Here is a 15,516-nt window from a genome sequence, read left to right on the forward strand (position 1 = left end):
CGCCGGAGGCACGCAGAGGGGGCGGGGCCGGGCCGGGCCGAGCCGAGCCGAGCCCCGCCGCCCCGCCCCTCGCTGCGCTGCCGCCCCGCCCCGGAAGCGGCGGCCACGTGAGGGGCGGGCGGGGGCAGCCGCGGAGGCTGCTGGGCCGCGCGGCGCCGACTGCGGCCTTTAAAGCGGCGGAGCGGGGCCGCGTGCGGGCTGGGTCCCGGAGCTGCTGCAGGTTGGTGCTCGGGCGGCCGCTCGCCGCCGCGCCGGGCGGCTGCGCCCCGCCGGGCCGGGCCCCTCTGAGGCGCGCCGCGGCAGGGCGGGCTCCGGGCGCGGGTGGCGGGGCCCAGCGGGGGAGCGGCGGCCGGGCCTGCGGCGGCCGGGCCTGCGGCTGCGGCTGCCGGCGGTGCTCCCCGCGGCGGGCCGGGAGCGGGGAGTCCCCGCGGCGGGGGAGCACGTGCGGCGCCTCTTCCCTCGGCTCGGGCAGAAGCGCGGTGCGGGGCCCGGCGCAGGCGGGGTGAGCCGCCGCCGCCGCTCCTTCGCTCGCAGCGGGGCCGGTCAGCCGCATGCGGTGCTGCTGGTTCTTGGGCGCCGCGCGGCGCGTCCTGCGCACCCAGCCCGGCGCTGCGGGCGGGGGAGCGCCGAGGGCAGCGCTCCTGCTGCCGGTGTGCCGCGGGCTGCCCGGGCCCGGCCCCGGCCCCGCGGGAGCAGCCCGGAGCGCCGGGCGGGCTGAGCGCAGCGCTCACGCTGCAGCCAGGCCGAGGCGTCCGCTGGGCGGGAACCTTGGCCGCGGGGCTCGAGGCTGCCTGAAGAGGGGTGTGTTGGGGCTACGGTGGCGTAAAAGTGGCTTAGAACAACCCGGTGGTCTCCTAGCAGAGACGTAAAGGTTCAGGAGCTGACGTTCCTATCAGTTAAATACTTCTTGTAAGAAATCCCTTCTTATAATTGCACTAATTCTGCTAAAAAAACAACTGTGCAAATAACACCTGTGATAATGAGTGGTGGCAGTTAATCCGTACCTTAAATAAAAAGCTGTCTTTTGATAGAAGAATCTGGTCAGAAGCCTCAGACCTCTTACGCACAGGTTCCTGAACAATGAATGCCATGTTACTTCATTGGGGAAACTTTTTTTTTTCCCAAATACACCCTTTCACTCTCTCTGCTACAGTAATGGTAAAAGCAGTTAGCCTGCAACTAAACTTTGTCCCGACCTTAAATCTGTGAACTATATGACTGGTAAGATGACAATCCACTTGAGAGTTCTTTTGGGATGATCTAGCGAATATAGCATGGGATCAAATTGTTCTAGTTAAAGGGCTTGACTCATTTGCCATTTGTAATTAAAATCTCATGCTTACTTGCATTGTTTTAACTTGTTTTCATTTTGAGTAGTACTGATACAGACTGTTGCCACGCAGAAGGAACTGCTCAGTGTGGTCTACTAAGAAAGTACTTACAATAATCTGTAGGATTTTGCATGCTGTTCAGACTGTGGCTGCTCTTCAGTGGAGGTAGCTTTTTATCAGTCTTCACTGCTGCACAGCAACTGAAAACTATTGATCTGGAAGTTGGATCCAGAAGACTAGCTTGTGCCAAATGACTGAGCTAAGGTGTCTGAAATGAGCATGTGCAGCAAGACTAGAATTTCCCTTCAATTAGAAGGCTGCTGCTGCTTTTATTCTAAATAGGTTAGAGCTCGATCAGTGAACTGAATTCCATGTATGGCAAGCTTGAGTCTTTCTTCATCTTGCCTTCGGTTTGTTGTTACTTGCAGCTGAATGGGTGCTTTTTAGAAAAACTTTCCCAGGTGTAAGACTTAATCTGAAGGCCTTGTCCCAGGTCTTATGTTGGTTTAAAGTTCTATACAGTTTGGTTTTTACCTTGAAAATACTGCTAAGGAAATAGGCCTTCTGGTTTTCATCTCTTCTTAGCGGTGGAACTGAGCCTTATTATGTGGAAAGTGAGTTGCTGGTTCTGGGTATTTTGGTACCTGGAGTGAGGCAGACTGGGAGAGTGGTGCACTGCGAGAGCTTGGGAAGTGCCAGACAGACAGCGTATTCATGGATATAACAAGGCTGAAGGAGTTTAGGTGGCAGAAGCTAGGTGAAGACAAAAGCGTATGTTCTTCCATTATGCTTCACAGCACTATTATCTTAGCATTTCTTCATGGCTCCTTGGGTATCCAGCAGTAAAAAGGAGGCTGTCCTGCACATTTCAGACCGGTGTGGTTTGTGGCGAAGCTAGAAGAGCCAGGCTGCCCTGGACAGATTGAAGGGGGGGTCTCTCTAAATGACAGAACCAAAGCAAAGTCAACAGCTTTATGAACGGATTCTCTTGTAACTACACTATCTTGGACATGCTGCCTCTGTGTAATCCTCACCTCATTAACTGGGGTAGAACTGCTGGTGATTCTGTCTCCACTCAGTATTAACAGCGTACTTGAGACAGGCTGACCAAATGGAAGGTGGTGACAGAAGATTCCTCTGTCCAGCTCAGTCTGTGTTTCAGTGTGCACCAGCACATGGTCTCTGTTCTAGAGTTTCAGAACATACTGTTAATGCATTTTTCTTAAAAAAAGGACTAAAAGCCAAATTAATTTTTTCCTCAGAATATGCAAGAGAGCAAAATTTTTCACATCTCTTAGTAAATTAGTGTGTGGTCTTAAACATTGAGCTGTACTGTGAAAAGCACCCGTAAGAGAATTGTGGGTTAACTTTGTTGGGTCAGGTGTTACAGTAGCATGCAAGGAGTGTGGTCAATTAGTTGAACCAATGGGAAAAGCTGAGACTACTCCATAGACTGCCACTAAATGACACCAAATTAGGTATAATGTAAAATAGAGCACTGGTTTCTCACAAGTTGGGTGTCGGGGACATTGTCGCAGGGGAGTGTTAAGATAGTGCCAGCACCTGAATGTGGTGGTGAACTAAGTCGGTCTCCTGTAAGTCAGGGTGGCTAATCTGAGACATCTCCAAAGTAACTGCAACTGTTAGCTTGTGGACTATGGCTGGATTTTAGTGGAGTGCTTTATAGACATGTGGATCACACTCTGAGCATAGCTGTCAACTAACACTCGCTGAAATCATGCTTTAAAGAGTGTTACAATGTTAGGTACAGGTGGAAGTCCAGTAGTGGAGATCAGGATGCAAATTTTAAGGCTGTTAAGTGCCAAGATTAAAAAGAACTACAGGCAAATCAAAGGATGCAATGTAGCCTTGAGATCAGGAAGAGGAGGAAATGGGAATACTGCAGACTGCAGTAGGCTAAACAATGATTGGTGAATTAAACTCCTAAAATAAGATGGGGCTGCCAGGCGGGTGTTTTGATGAAGCACGTAATTTCCTGTGACAAGGGAGTCTTAGGGGATTTTTCCCTGCTTCTATGTTGTTGGTCACCTTGTTATTGTCAGATGTTACTGTCCTGCAAGTGGCAGAAGAGCAGAATGTGTATGCTTAAATCTCCCAATAAACCATGAAAGACATGAGTGCAAACCTATTTTCACCAGTAGTCTTAAAGATCACTGATCTGTGAACTGGGGTAGCTGAGGGCCGTGAAACTGCTTCATCTTCTGTAGCTGGACTTAACAAGTGTGATAGTGCCTGAAGGGAGAAAGAAGAAATCTGTGCTTCATAGTTCAAAACTGAATTCAAACAGATTTCTGACAGCTTTATAAAGCTGCATGTCTCCTCAAGGCTTACTCTTCAGACTCTATCCTTATCTTAAGAGCAACTAGGTAGATGTTTTCTGATCCCAATTAACTTTCTGGCCAGTAGCTGCTTTCTTACCAATCTTCTAATGCACATAGTGACTGTAGCTGATGTGTTGGGATTATACGCTTAATGCCTGTTAAGGGAAGAAGTTACTTTCAAGTTAAAACATTTTACCTCTTACCAAAGATGCTTGATTCAGTATTCAGGCAGAACTGCAGTGAAGAGAAGTTTGTAAAGCAGAGAACTAGACATCTTTAGGTTGTATTAATAAATGCAGGTATTTTCATTCCTTCGGTAAGTTCCTTGAACTTTCAAAGGTTAATTAGGAGGCAGAAACTTCAGAGAAGTTTCTAGTTATACCCATTTAGGAATATTAAAACAATTTTTGTTATTGATGTTTTGCCTAGTGGTAAGAGGCTGGATTTGACTTTAAGGACAAGTGGTTTTGGTTCTCAGGTTTGTTGCTGTTAGGTACCAGCTGAGAATCTGTGTCTAGAAAAAGGTAAGTAACAAATAATGCTATAAAGTGCCAGCATTTTTTTTACTTATCTTGAATGTAGAATGCCAAATGCTGCCTTGACAACCAAGTATTTTACTTGTTATTTTTCCAGTTGTTTCAGAGTTTCCCCTTGGAGTTCTGCAGTTGTGTTTAAAGTTGGCTCACAAGCATAAATGTATGGCTAAAGAACTTGTCTGTTACCTTGTTTAGATGAGGCTGCAGTGAAATGCAACACTATACGAATATAAGTCTGTAGAAAGTACTATTCAATACTTAGTGCCTTTGCTGTATATTCTCTTCAACACAGCTGGTGAAAATGGCTGAAAATGGAGATGGTGAAAACATGTCTATTTTGGAAAGCAAAATCTGTCAGCAAATTGAGGTAAGTTCAATTTATAGTTTGGGATCTGGACTGATACGTAGTTTTGGGGACATTCATTGGTAGGGACTTGGCTAATGGGAGGTTAACTTCATAGGGAGTTAGACTTGAATCTTCAGCTCTTTAAAATATGTCTGTCACAGGTCTGTGACGGGTATTTAATACTTGAAGATAATTCATAATTGTAGTCTGAGTTGGAAGTTACACTTGTCTAGAGTTGCCTGTAAGACCACCATTTAAAAACACAAAATGTTTAACTTGCTAGTGTTTTAGGTGCTATAGCAAGTGAATGTATCATTAAACAATTTATTACTATGTTCATCAGGGTTATTCTCTCTATGCAAATAGGAAGATGCATTTTAATTCTATGACTTAATTTTTTGGGGGAAAAATCCTCCTACTCTGGAATCTGTGCTGGTTAAAATACTAGCACATTGCATAACTTGCTATTATGATTTACTGCTTTGTAATTTCTTGCTACAAATTACAACTAAACTTATGTGCCTACTTTAGATGAACTATTTCTCATTCTAGAGGCTTGAAGGGTTACCCTACAATGGAAAACTGAGCACATCACTTAAAATGACATCTAGAACAAAACAGTTTTCCTGAAGGACAAAAATACAGCTGCATGTGAATCTCCATTAGCATATGGAGCTGTAGTCATTATTGGGAAAAAACCAAAACAAAACAGAGATGGAGGAAATAACAGTTGACAAAGCTAGACTTGTGGTAATGTGAGTGAGGTATGCTAGAGGGAGAGGTACTGTAAAACTTGCACTGACTTTTTAAAGCACAATGATATTGGTGGAAACACTCCAACTTATCCTATGGCTTCAGGTATTTGATGCTAGTTAGATGACTGCTAGTAACCAAAAGAATCTGATTAATTTGTCTTATCTTGTACTGAATTGTCTTCCCATGCTGGACATGATCAAAATGAGAACACAGAAAATTAAAATAAACACGATTTTTTTTATCTTACAGTATTTTCTTGAATGAGACCTAAAAACTCTAGGTGTATGATTTCTCAGTGTGGCAAATACAATATTCTTGCTTACGTGTTCCTTAAATAAGGACTAAAACCTAAATCTGTTGGTGACAAATCTGACTTTTGGCTCTGCAGAGCTTGGTCAGGTTGATGAATAATTATGTTCACAGAGTAAGCTTCATGCCTTTCGTAAACAAAACTGCAGTCTACCTTTGCCTCATTAGTCCCACTGGATGAAGCACTGGGTTGGGTTTTTTTTTTTACAGTTTACGTGCTGCAGCTAACTTCTAGAAAAGCATCACGTTAAAGCAGGACGTAATAATTTCAGATTTTCTAATTGTTCAGATTAATGAATTTTGTTATGTCTCAATCCACGGCAGTACGTTGTCAGATGAAAACGAGCTTTTAAGACTGAACATTCAAAGACAAATCTCTCTCCCTGCTTCCCTCCCCCTTCTTTTTTGCAGTACTATTTTGGAAATCACAATCTACCGAGAGACAAGTTCCTGAAGGAGCAGATCAAACTAGATGATGGCTGGGTGCCTTTAGAAGTAATGATCAAATTCAACAGGTAAAACAAAGTACAGCTAATCTGGATGGAAGGGTAACTTTCAGCTCCTTATCTCCAGTTGGGGCCAAATGTCCCTGGTCTGCATGTACAACTCCTATTGCTGTTTTAACATTTGGCTTCAGCTTTGCCTGTGTATTTGTAATAACCTGTATTTGCTTACTCAATAGGTTAAGTCGCCTTTCAAAAGATTTTAGTGTTATTGTAGAAGCACTAAGAAAATCCAAGACTGGTTTAATGGAAATAAATGAAGACAAAACTAAAATCAGAAGATCTCCAAACAAACCCCTTCCTGAATTAAATGACCAGTATAAGGCTGCAATTAAAAACAGATCTGTATATGTTGTAAGTAAGCTTCTTCCTTTGCTCTGTGCCGTTCTGCATGACTTTGACTGAAAACCATCTAAGTAAAACTTGAATTAACTCATACTAGATAGGTTATTATTTCTGACTGTCTTGTTTGTTGCACATAATTAAAGCTTGTTGCTGTCTTGCAGAAAGGCTTTCCACTAGATGCAACTCTTGATGATATCAAAGAATGGCTTGAGGATAAAGGTCCAGTTGAAAACATTCAAATGAGGAGAACGTTGCAGAGAACGTTTAAGGTAGCTCTTGCGATGAACAGTTAGATCTGTGGCAGGGATCTCTCCTGGACACCATTCTGTTCAATTACTCTAACACCGAATGTCTCCTATCATTTAACAGGGCTCAATATTTGCAGTTTTTGATAGTGTTGAATCTGCTAAGAAGTTCACAGAGATCCCAAACCAAAAGTACAAAGACACAGAGCTGATAGTGCTTTTCAAGTAAGTCCACGTAACTGATGTATGAACTAATGATGGTCAAGGGTGGATTTAGACAAGAACCTAGCTTGACCTGAGAAGTGTAAGTTTCTGCACTGTTGTGCAGGTACTGACAGCTGTACCTTTTGGAGATTAGCATCTTAACTCTGAAAGATAATCTCCACTGTTTCTTGACTACTGCTGTCTTATAAAGTAATTATAATGGAATACTTTTAAGTGGTATTAACTTAGCTTATATTCTATTGAAGGGAGGAGTATTGTACAAAGAAGAATGAAGAAAGGAGACAAAACAAAGTAGAAGCTAAAGCAAGGGCTAAACAGTAAGTCATTATCAATTGAAGTGCCTGGTTTTGCTCACCTGACCACACTTGAACCAACTCTTAACTAATTTAACTTTCCTACAGGGAAAAAGAAGAAAAACAGAAACAAGCAGCAGATGCTGAAATGGTATGGGTTTCTTAAATCTCTATACTGAAAACTATGCAATGCTTGCTTTTGTATGGATTTTCCATCCACACATAACAAACATGCTCCTGCAGCTACATTTTGTAAAGCTAACGTGGGATATTTAGAGTTTGAAATTCTATAATATAGAGCACTTTTCTAGAAAGTCACTTCAGCTTTTCCAGCTAACGTACAGTAAGACTTTGTTTTGTCATGGCATTTAATCTTACTTTCAAGAGACAATTTTGTTTCAAGGATTATATCCTGAATTTAAATTATTAGGCAAGTTTACCTGTTTAGAAGTGATCCTAAGTGCACTGTTGAGATGATCATTATTCTGTGGTATTTAAAGGATCCAGTAAGGATTTAATCAGTATTATATAGATTTTCAACCTGAGGCGTCAGCCTTCAGAAAACTGTTTTGTAGAATATGAAGAGTGTAACCACCTCATGGGAAGGGAGTCATAAGTTCCACATAAATGTATCGTAGCAAGCAAGAAAAAAAAAAAGGGGGGGGGATACACCATGCAAGCCTTGGACATCAGCATAAATAAGCTATGTAGCAAGAATGCTTGGGTTACTGATGGTGCTAAGGGGGGGGGTGGGGGGTGACTTCAATTGCTTATTTATCACTACCATGTTTTAATAGTTTTAGGATTGAGGGGGGAAAAATGAATATTCAAGCTTGACTCTTCAACAAAAATGTGGGGGTTTTTTATTTCATTTAGAAGTCTCTGGAAGAAAAGACAGGATGTCTTTTGAAGTTTTCTGGTGATCTAGATGATCAAACATGCAGAGAAGATCTCCACGATGTATTTTCTGATCATGGAGAAATCAAATGGATACACTTTGTCAGAGGTGCGAAGGAGGTCAGTAGAATCTTAGACAAGGAGTTAAGATCTCTGTATTAAAGTTTGCAACTGAATGATTAAATGCTTGTTCTTTTATGTAATCGAATAAGAAATTACTTATTTGACTTGTGGAATTGCAGAATATTTAGAGAATTGAATTATTCCTGCAAAAGAACGGATAAAGGTTCCAGCCTTCTCAGCTGATAAGGTCAAAACTGGGACTGAGAATGTTAGGACAGTCCGAGGGTTTTGCTTCAGTCCAGACATATTTTACGTTATGCAAGAGCAATACACTTGCTGAGGTACCTAACGGGATATGTTGTTCACTATTCTAGCTGAATGTTTTTAAGATTGAAATGCAAATGCCACTCTTCTTTTTAAGGGAATTATCCTATTTAAGGATGTTGCAAAAGAAGCTCTGGAAAAAGCCAAAGAAGCACATAACGGAAACTTACAGCTTCGGAACAAGGATGTTACGTGGGAAGTGCTAGAAGGAGATGCAGAGAAAGAAGCTCTGAAAAAAATACTGGAAGATCAGCAAGAATTGCTGAAACAGAAAACAAAAGGTCCTCCTTTTATTTGTTTAAGCATTTGTAATGTCCTAGAAGTGGCATTGTGTGAAAGTAACTGTAAATAGTGAATACATACTAAGCACTAACTGTAAAGCATTCTTTTGAGCTTGCCAGTTAAAAGACAAATGATAGAAAGTTCCTGACATCTTTTATCCCTACAGGACGCAAAATTAAAGGAAAAGGAAGAGGGGGAAAGACACCTCAAGGTGCACACAAAGGAAAAGTACAGTTTCAGGGCAAGAAAATAAAGTTTGATAATGAAGAAGAAGGTGGTGAAGATGATACTAAAACAGGTATGTAATTCCATGCACTGGATGCAGCTTCTTCAGTATATTGAGCTACTTTCTGGAGAAGTACTCATGTTTCTTGTGTTTCAGATTTGGTGTCAGATTTCTGTCCTCTTGTCAGTATCAGTAAAGTAACTTTAAGGGTCCTGTGCTTGACTGCTTCCAGAACTGTCCAAAAAGCGTATTAAAACTAGATAGCTGAGGCTGTACTGCAGGGCTGTACAAAGCATACTGCATTGAAAGATGGTGGTTGTCAGCAATGTTACACAACTGTACAGACCCAGTCTCGAGTGCTGGGTTTTTTTTTTTTTCCCCTTGAGGATATGAGAGGACTAATAGTTCTGCATATTGGTATTTAGCCTGGAGAACATGAAGAGCTACGCTTCTGTTCATTAGATATGGCACCTGCTTAAACAAAACCCAGTGAAACCTACTCCTGTTAGATTGTATTCCTTCATCTTCTTACCTGCCCTCCTGCTGTGAAGTTGCATAGGGAAGCAGCTCTTCAAAGCTGGTATTGAATAGCTAAAAGCTTTAAGTCACATTAATGAGTAAGCCCTCTAGCACAGCAGTAGCTGTGGATAAACTAGGGCATATCCTTGAACTCTTATGGTGGGAAGGGTTTGTTGTTTTCAGAAGATTTCAGGTAATACTGAAATGCTTTCCTTTTTACCATAAATGACTACATATTCATCTTGCAGAACCAGCAAGTCCCAAGAAGAGACCACTAGAGGAAACGGAAAAAGAAGAACCTGCACCAAAACAACTGAAAACAGAAAATGGAGGTGGAGATCAGTAATAACTAAAATAAAAAAAAAATCCATTGTTTTTATTATTCCATTTTCAATAGGTTTTAAAGACACGTGTCAGTTCAGGAGTTTCTTGGCAGAAAATCTAATGAAATCCACTTCAATGTCAACCTACAATGAGAGGAAAGCTTCATTTTTTTTGGGTTACAGTGCTTTTTTTTGTTTAAAAAGCATGCTTACTCTTAACATACCACCCTGGAAAACTTTTATATAGTTTTGTTTATACTGTCAGATCCTCTTGACTTCTCTGGCACTTCATTCAAATGTAAAAGGTTCTGGACTTTGTAATCTTGCGGTTATGTTAAATAGCAGCTGCCAATAAATTCAGAACTTAAAACTGCTTACTACTCAAGCCTGGATGTTAATGTAGTATAAAGCTGTGACTGTGAAGTAGCAAAGCTGAAGGACAGACTTCCATCATTTAAGTTCAAGGCACCAAGAGAACAGGTACAGCTGAATAAAACTTCTAGTCTTTGCTACTCAACAGACCTAACAATCTTCAAATCTTGCTCAGTCTACTCCAGGATTCTCTCTACTTCCCCTATGGCAATAGGATACATGTCTTCGAGGCCAGCATTCAGCACCCAGAACTTGCCTGTGGGCTTAAGCTTCCATGCTCTAGCATCCTGACTAGATCTCCTACTGTGGGATGAAGTACACTGCTTTCTCCTGCCCCCTCTAAGATGGTTCTATGAGGAATTTCATTGGCTGTAGCTATTTGCAGTATAGAGCACAGAACACTGAAATAATGCTAGGGCTGTAAAATCCTAGTTACTGTGGCCTTCATTGCTTAATTCAGTCTAAGATCCAGTTGCAGACAGGATCAAGCAACTATTAAAAGTTGAGTCAAGGAGGCTACCCTTAGCTCTTTTTCATCAAATCACAGTGCTTAATCTTTGTGTGTAGCCTTGACTTGCATTACAATGATTCTTTTCCCTGTTCAACTACAAAATATAGTCACAGCAATGGAACTTGATGCCTTTGTAGTGATTTTTCTCAAGTGCTGTGAGCATTCCTCATCCAGTACATATGGTCCTGAAACTTAAATTTTCTTAAGTAGAATTTATTTACCTGCCTAGCACAAGACAGAGCACTTTCTCAGTTATGTTAGGTTTTATACTTACTGATTTCTTCTTGTGGAACTTGTATGATGCTGGTAGGTCATATCTAAGTTCTGTGAAGAGTACAAAGAATACTTGTTACACTAGAATGATTATTAGTCAATTGACTTACACCCTACATCCATGTTCTTCTGTTGCCCTGCCCCCTGACTAGATAACTCTTTTGACCTCTGGACAAGATTATGACTGAACATTTAAGTGGACCACATCAGATAGTAAGTGGATGGCTGAAATGCAGTTGTGTTTCAAGCACTGGTGCAACTTCCATGTCTCGGATCGTATGACTGTATAAAGCATTCAACTGGTGATATTTAAGAATTAGGAAGATACTTGAACAACTGTCAGAAAAATGTTTAGGTGACTAAGGACAGGATACTTCTTTTGTGTGACAACTGACCTGCACTTTGCTTTTGTTATTCAGCAATAATCTCCTTGTGAAGCAGGAAGGTAGGTAATTTAGCCTCCGCTTGAAGGCAAAATCTAGTCCAGGAAGAAATCCAATTCCACTTCTGCACAGAATATGTATTCCTTGGAGCTTTAAGTGCCTGCTTGTATTCTAAGACAGATAGCAAGGCATATATATTAAAAAAAAAAAGGTGGGGGGGGGGCGCTTGAAAAAAGACCTGTGTCATTTTCAATGTTAAATCACACTTAAATTTACCTCAGACTCTTTTGACTGGCTAGTAGTGTTATAGATTATTAGCCCCCAACAAATTTTTTTTATTTTTTCTTTAACAAATTAATCTTACCTGCTATGACTTCCATCTTCACTTCCCATTCATCTGCTTTCTTTTGAATGTGCTACAATATTAAATAAAGTAAATTAAAAGCTCGTTTCTACGCTGTCTTATAAGCATCTATACCCCTGTATTATTTAAGAAGTCTCCTGTGCTTTTATTTTTCAACCCGAAACATTAGATCACATACTTATCTTGATGTATGTGAGATCACTGTTATTTGACATGATTAGTATTTACCCAAAACAAGTTTCATACCCCATAAAGGTGTGAACAAATCTGTGAAACAATACATCATCATTAAATGCCAGCTATTTCATTGCCTGGTTAATGCTCGCCCTACTATAATGAAGGACTTACTTGCCGTGTTGAAGTTTTGTGAAGGGAATAGACAGCTGTTTTTGCCATTTGTAAAGCAGTTTTCAGAAAAATCATATCCATTCCTAAAAGAATGATGACATTATTAGAATTGTTAAATGCAAGCTTAAACTAGAGGATTTAAAAATCTGCCTCATGCTTCAATTTTTCTGGAGTAATAGCTATTTGACAAACAGCACTGAATACATTAAGGTACAGAAAGTATTTCTAAAACTTGCCCAACTGCTTTTAGCAAAAGAGAAAAATGATAGGGATATGAAATAGTATTGTTTATTTCAAACCCAGTCATTGTTAGTTACAATGATGAAGTTGTTAATCTGTACTTAGGAAACTGATTCCAGATAAACAAAACTCTAGGTAATTACAATACGTAATTGTAATAAAGAAGGGAGATGTTTCATTCAAAGTGTTTCTCTTGCTATTTCATTCCCAGCAATTTCTGACTTTCAGAATTACCAACCTTTATTATGCTTGGTACCAAATGGTGGGTTCATAATAACTGTGTCAAAAGTCTCTGACATGCTGTCAGATAAAGAACAGACATCACACTGAACCATGTTGATGTTCATGAGCTCAAAGTCTTCAATATTGCTATTAAATATTTCCAGTGCATCTGCATCTATGTCAAACCCCACACACAATCTATTAAAAAAAAAAAGTACCACATATTAGTCTCCTGCAAACTAAAATGGTGTTTAAATTCTACAGTAATGTTTTGAAAGGGATCTGTGAACACAAAACACTTGTTTTATTTAGGAAATGTAGCAAGCATACACTATAAATTCAGTGCTGATAAAAATGCGAGTAGCTCCTGTTGCCCTTTCTCAAAGATCTTTTTAAAGTTTGTGAAGGAAGTTTCACGTGTTCATTTAGTGCTTCAGGAGAAAGCAAACATTATGAATTCCAAATTCATGGCAACTGTCCATCTCTTCCACTATCTGAATGGTTACTGACTGTCTAAATGGATTAAATAGCCTCACTATGCACTAGATTAGATACCTAAAATTAGTTTAGTTTAGCATTGCTATGTTCTAATCTTATTTTCTACTCTTATTTTCTATTCTTCTATGCCAGAAAAAAAACCACAACCAGAAATTAGTATTACATACTTACCCTGCTCCTAACATTGCGCTTCCAATGCTGAGCATGCCACAACCACATCCTAAATCTGCAACTGTTTTGTTTTCAATATCATCAAAAGTATTGTGAATTGTATAAAGCATACATGCTGGGGGGGAAAAAAACACAGGTCAAAAATATCAAATATGCATCTGATTAATCAAGAAAAGCTACTTCTGCCTTCAGAAAATTCTGAACTAAAGGCTTCTTGTCATGCAAAATTAAGCTGATGTTCTCACTGCCTGTAATTCTCTTTTTCATTTATATGTGAAAACAAGTCAAAAACATTTTGACAAGTCATAGAACTCTAGATCTTTGGTGGGGAGATTACACATAGAGCTGTATTGTTTGTGGAAAAAGTATGCCTCTAAATTTGTCTGGGGAAAACACAAGAACATAAAATATTGGAAAAAATCAAAATTAAGGTATGGATGAGTGTCTGTACCTACACTTTTAATGTTTTTTGTGTGTCATGAAATAAGCCATTTCAGCTTTCTCATTTACAGATTAAGGTGTTTCTATCACATTATCTTTTAAATCAATTTACTTGATTCTTGGATTGTACATTAATATATTTCTAAGGAAAATAAGCTAACAGATCATTAAAAAATAATTAATTACGTTCCTGCTGGATACAATTTCTCAACTATTTTTAATGTAAAGGCTTCAAAGGAGATAATGCAGTAGAAACACTTTAAAGTGCTGACGAAGAACTGTTAAAAGAGACAACAGTGCTGTAGGTAAGCTCTACCTGCGATATGAGGTCTTGTTGGATACTGTTCGAGGAGCAGTTTTGGACTTTCAAAAGTATCGACTTGTTGAAGACAGCTTTCCAGTTCTTTAAGCTTTAATTTCTTCATGTTTATATTTTAACTAAGGAAAACAATGTGTAATCAGTTACAATAATATAAATAAACTACGTAGTATCTTAAACTATACTTAAAACCCCACTGTACTCCTCGGCATCTCCCAGGTCTTTTCACGCAGCTGCTCCCGGGTGCCGCTGACAGCGCGCCGATGGCGGGGAGGGGCGCGGCGCCGGCCCACGCCAGGCCGCTCCGCTCGGCGGCAGTCCCTTCCCTCACGCACCGCCCGCAGCCGCCTCCCACCGCAGGCCGGGCGCCGAGCAGGCCCCGCGCCCGCCTCGGCCCGGGGCTCCGGCCCTCGGCCCGGGGCTCCGCTCCTACCTACAGGCCCCGCCCGCCGCCGAGGGGCGTCCAGCCCCAAGCGCAGCAGGAACGAGCCCCAGGGACCTCCACCAGCCGCCCGCGGGGCCCTCTCCGCGGCCGCACGCACCTCGGCCGCCCCTTGACTCTGCCTCCGCTCACCGCAGCCCCGGCGGGGCGGCCAGAGGGGCCGGGCCGGGCCGATCCCAGCGCCGCCGCGCACTTCCGCCGCGCCGTGAACCGGCCCCGGCGCCGGGCCCAGCCGCGGAGCCACCGGCCGCCGCGCCCCGCCCCCTGCGCTGGGCGGCAGCTGCCAGGCCTGCCGCAGGCCGCGGAGCCGCCGCCCCGCTGCGGGCAAAGCCGGGCTGCCGGAATGGAAGGCAACTAAACGTCCCCCTTTTTAATTAGCAAACGTTAGCCCTGGCTACCATGCGTTACAAACACGGTATGTCTTATTGCAGCATTACCACCCTTAGGTGCTCGTGACAGGCCGGTCTCCTAGGGCCGTCCCCCAGCCCCTTCCTAGTGGGCAAGCTGTTGAGTGCCATGAGGGACAGAAGGCAAGGAAATGGCCGCCTACCCGCCCGGTGGGAAGGACGGTCCTTGAGTAACAGAGTGACTTACTTTTCTCATGGTTTCCGTCCCACAGTGCTGCAGGGAGACACGCCGCACCGCGTGCCCGATACTCCCTGCCCGTAAGGAAGCGCACCGCAACGGCAGTCACCAGAGGACGGACAGCCACAGGAAACGGTGGCAAAGCCAGGAGGGGGGTGTCCGCCTTGGGGCTTTGTTGCTGTCAAAGAAAAGGTTGCTTTCGTTTAGGGACAGGATTTTTCTTTTAAGGTTTTCCATTACAGAGTTGAAAATCTATTTATCGAGCGTTACAACTGTTGGTCAGTACGTAAGCTACGGTAACTCACACCCAGATACATTCCCCCCAGGCGGGAGCATGCAGAGCACGCCGGTACCGCGGGGCGTGAGGCCGCGGCCGGCCCGGGCACCCCGCTGGGCCCGCCGGGGCGGCGGCCGCCCGGACGCCTCAGCTGCCCGCGAGGTGCGGCGCTCCGGCCCAGCCCGCCGGCGCTCTGCCACCGCTG

At 42.7% G+C, this 15,516-nt stretch overlaps 2 protein-coding genes across 10 annotated transcripts; one reads left to right on the forward strand and one right to left on the reverse strand.

The window, feature by feature from the left end:
- Positions 1 to 1,445: 1,445 nt before the first annotated feature.
- METTL5 (methyltransferase 5, N6-adenosine) lies at positions 1,446 to 15,348 on the reverse strand. 8 transcript variants are annotated; one of them, XM_075711663.1, is made up of 9 exons: positions 14,550 to 14,611; positions 14,005 to 14,126; positions 13,248 to 13,362; positions 12,595 to 12,776; positions 12,117 to 12,199; positions 11,769 to 11,820; positions 11,023 to 11,072; positions 2,366 to 2,518; positions 2,189 to 2,270 (listed from the first exon to the last, which is right to left on the reverse strand). In XM_075711663.1, the coding sequence occupies exons 2-9, from the start codon at positions 14,111 to 14,113 to the stop codon at positions 2,226 to 2,228; spliced, it is 789 nt and encodes a 262-aa protein (XP_075567778.1). In that variant the 5' UTR covers positions 14,114 to 14,126; positions 14,550 to 14,611; the 3' UTR covers positions 2,189 to 2,225. The 8 variants fall into 8 exon arrangements, with proteins under 8 accessions (XP_075567776.1, XP_075567775.1, XP_075567778.1 ...); XM_075711662.1 differs by lacking the exon at positions 2,189 to 2,270 and adding an exon at positions 3,478 to 3,584 and having other exon boundaries at positions 2,380 to 2,518; XM_075711661.1 differs by lacking the exon at positions 14,550 to 14,611 and adding an exon at positions 15,044 to 15,348 and having other exon boundaries at positions 1,446 to 2,518.
- On the forward strand, positions 4,396 to 9,891 carry SSB (small RNA binding exonuclease protection factor La). Of its 2 annotated transcripts, none has more exons than XM_009478781.2 (11): positions 4,396 to 4,576; positions 6,032 to 6,135; positions 6,303 to 6,477; positions 6,630 to 6,737; positions 6,838 to 6,938; positions 7,184 to 7,255; positions 7,340 to 7,382; positions 8,108 to 8,248; positions 8,613 to 8,796; positions 8,964 to 9,095; positions 9,797 to 9,891. In XM_009478781.2, exons 1-11 carry the CDS (start codon positions 4,511 to 4,513, stop codon positions 9,886 to 9,888), a joined length of 1,218 nt encoding a protein of 405 aa, XP_009477056.1. In that variant the 5' UTR covers positions 4,396 to 4,510; the 3' UTR covers positions 9,889 to 9,891. The 2 variants fall into 2 exon arrangements, with proteins under 2 accessions (XP_009477056.1, XP_009477054.1); XM_009478779.2 differs by having other exon boundaries at positions 4,502 to 4,576; positions 9,791 to 9,891.
- Positions 15,349 to 15,516: the final 168 nt, after the last annotated feature.

This window comes from Pelecanus crispus, chromosome 5 (genome assembly GCF_030463565.1).
Source record: "Pelecanus crispus isolate bPelCri1 chromosome 5, bPelCri1.pri, whole genome shotgun sequence".
NCBI lineage: Eukaryota > Metazoa > Chordata > Aves > Pelecaniformes > Pelecanidae > Pelecanus > Pelecanus crispus.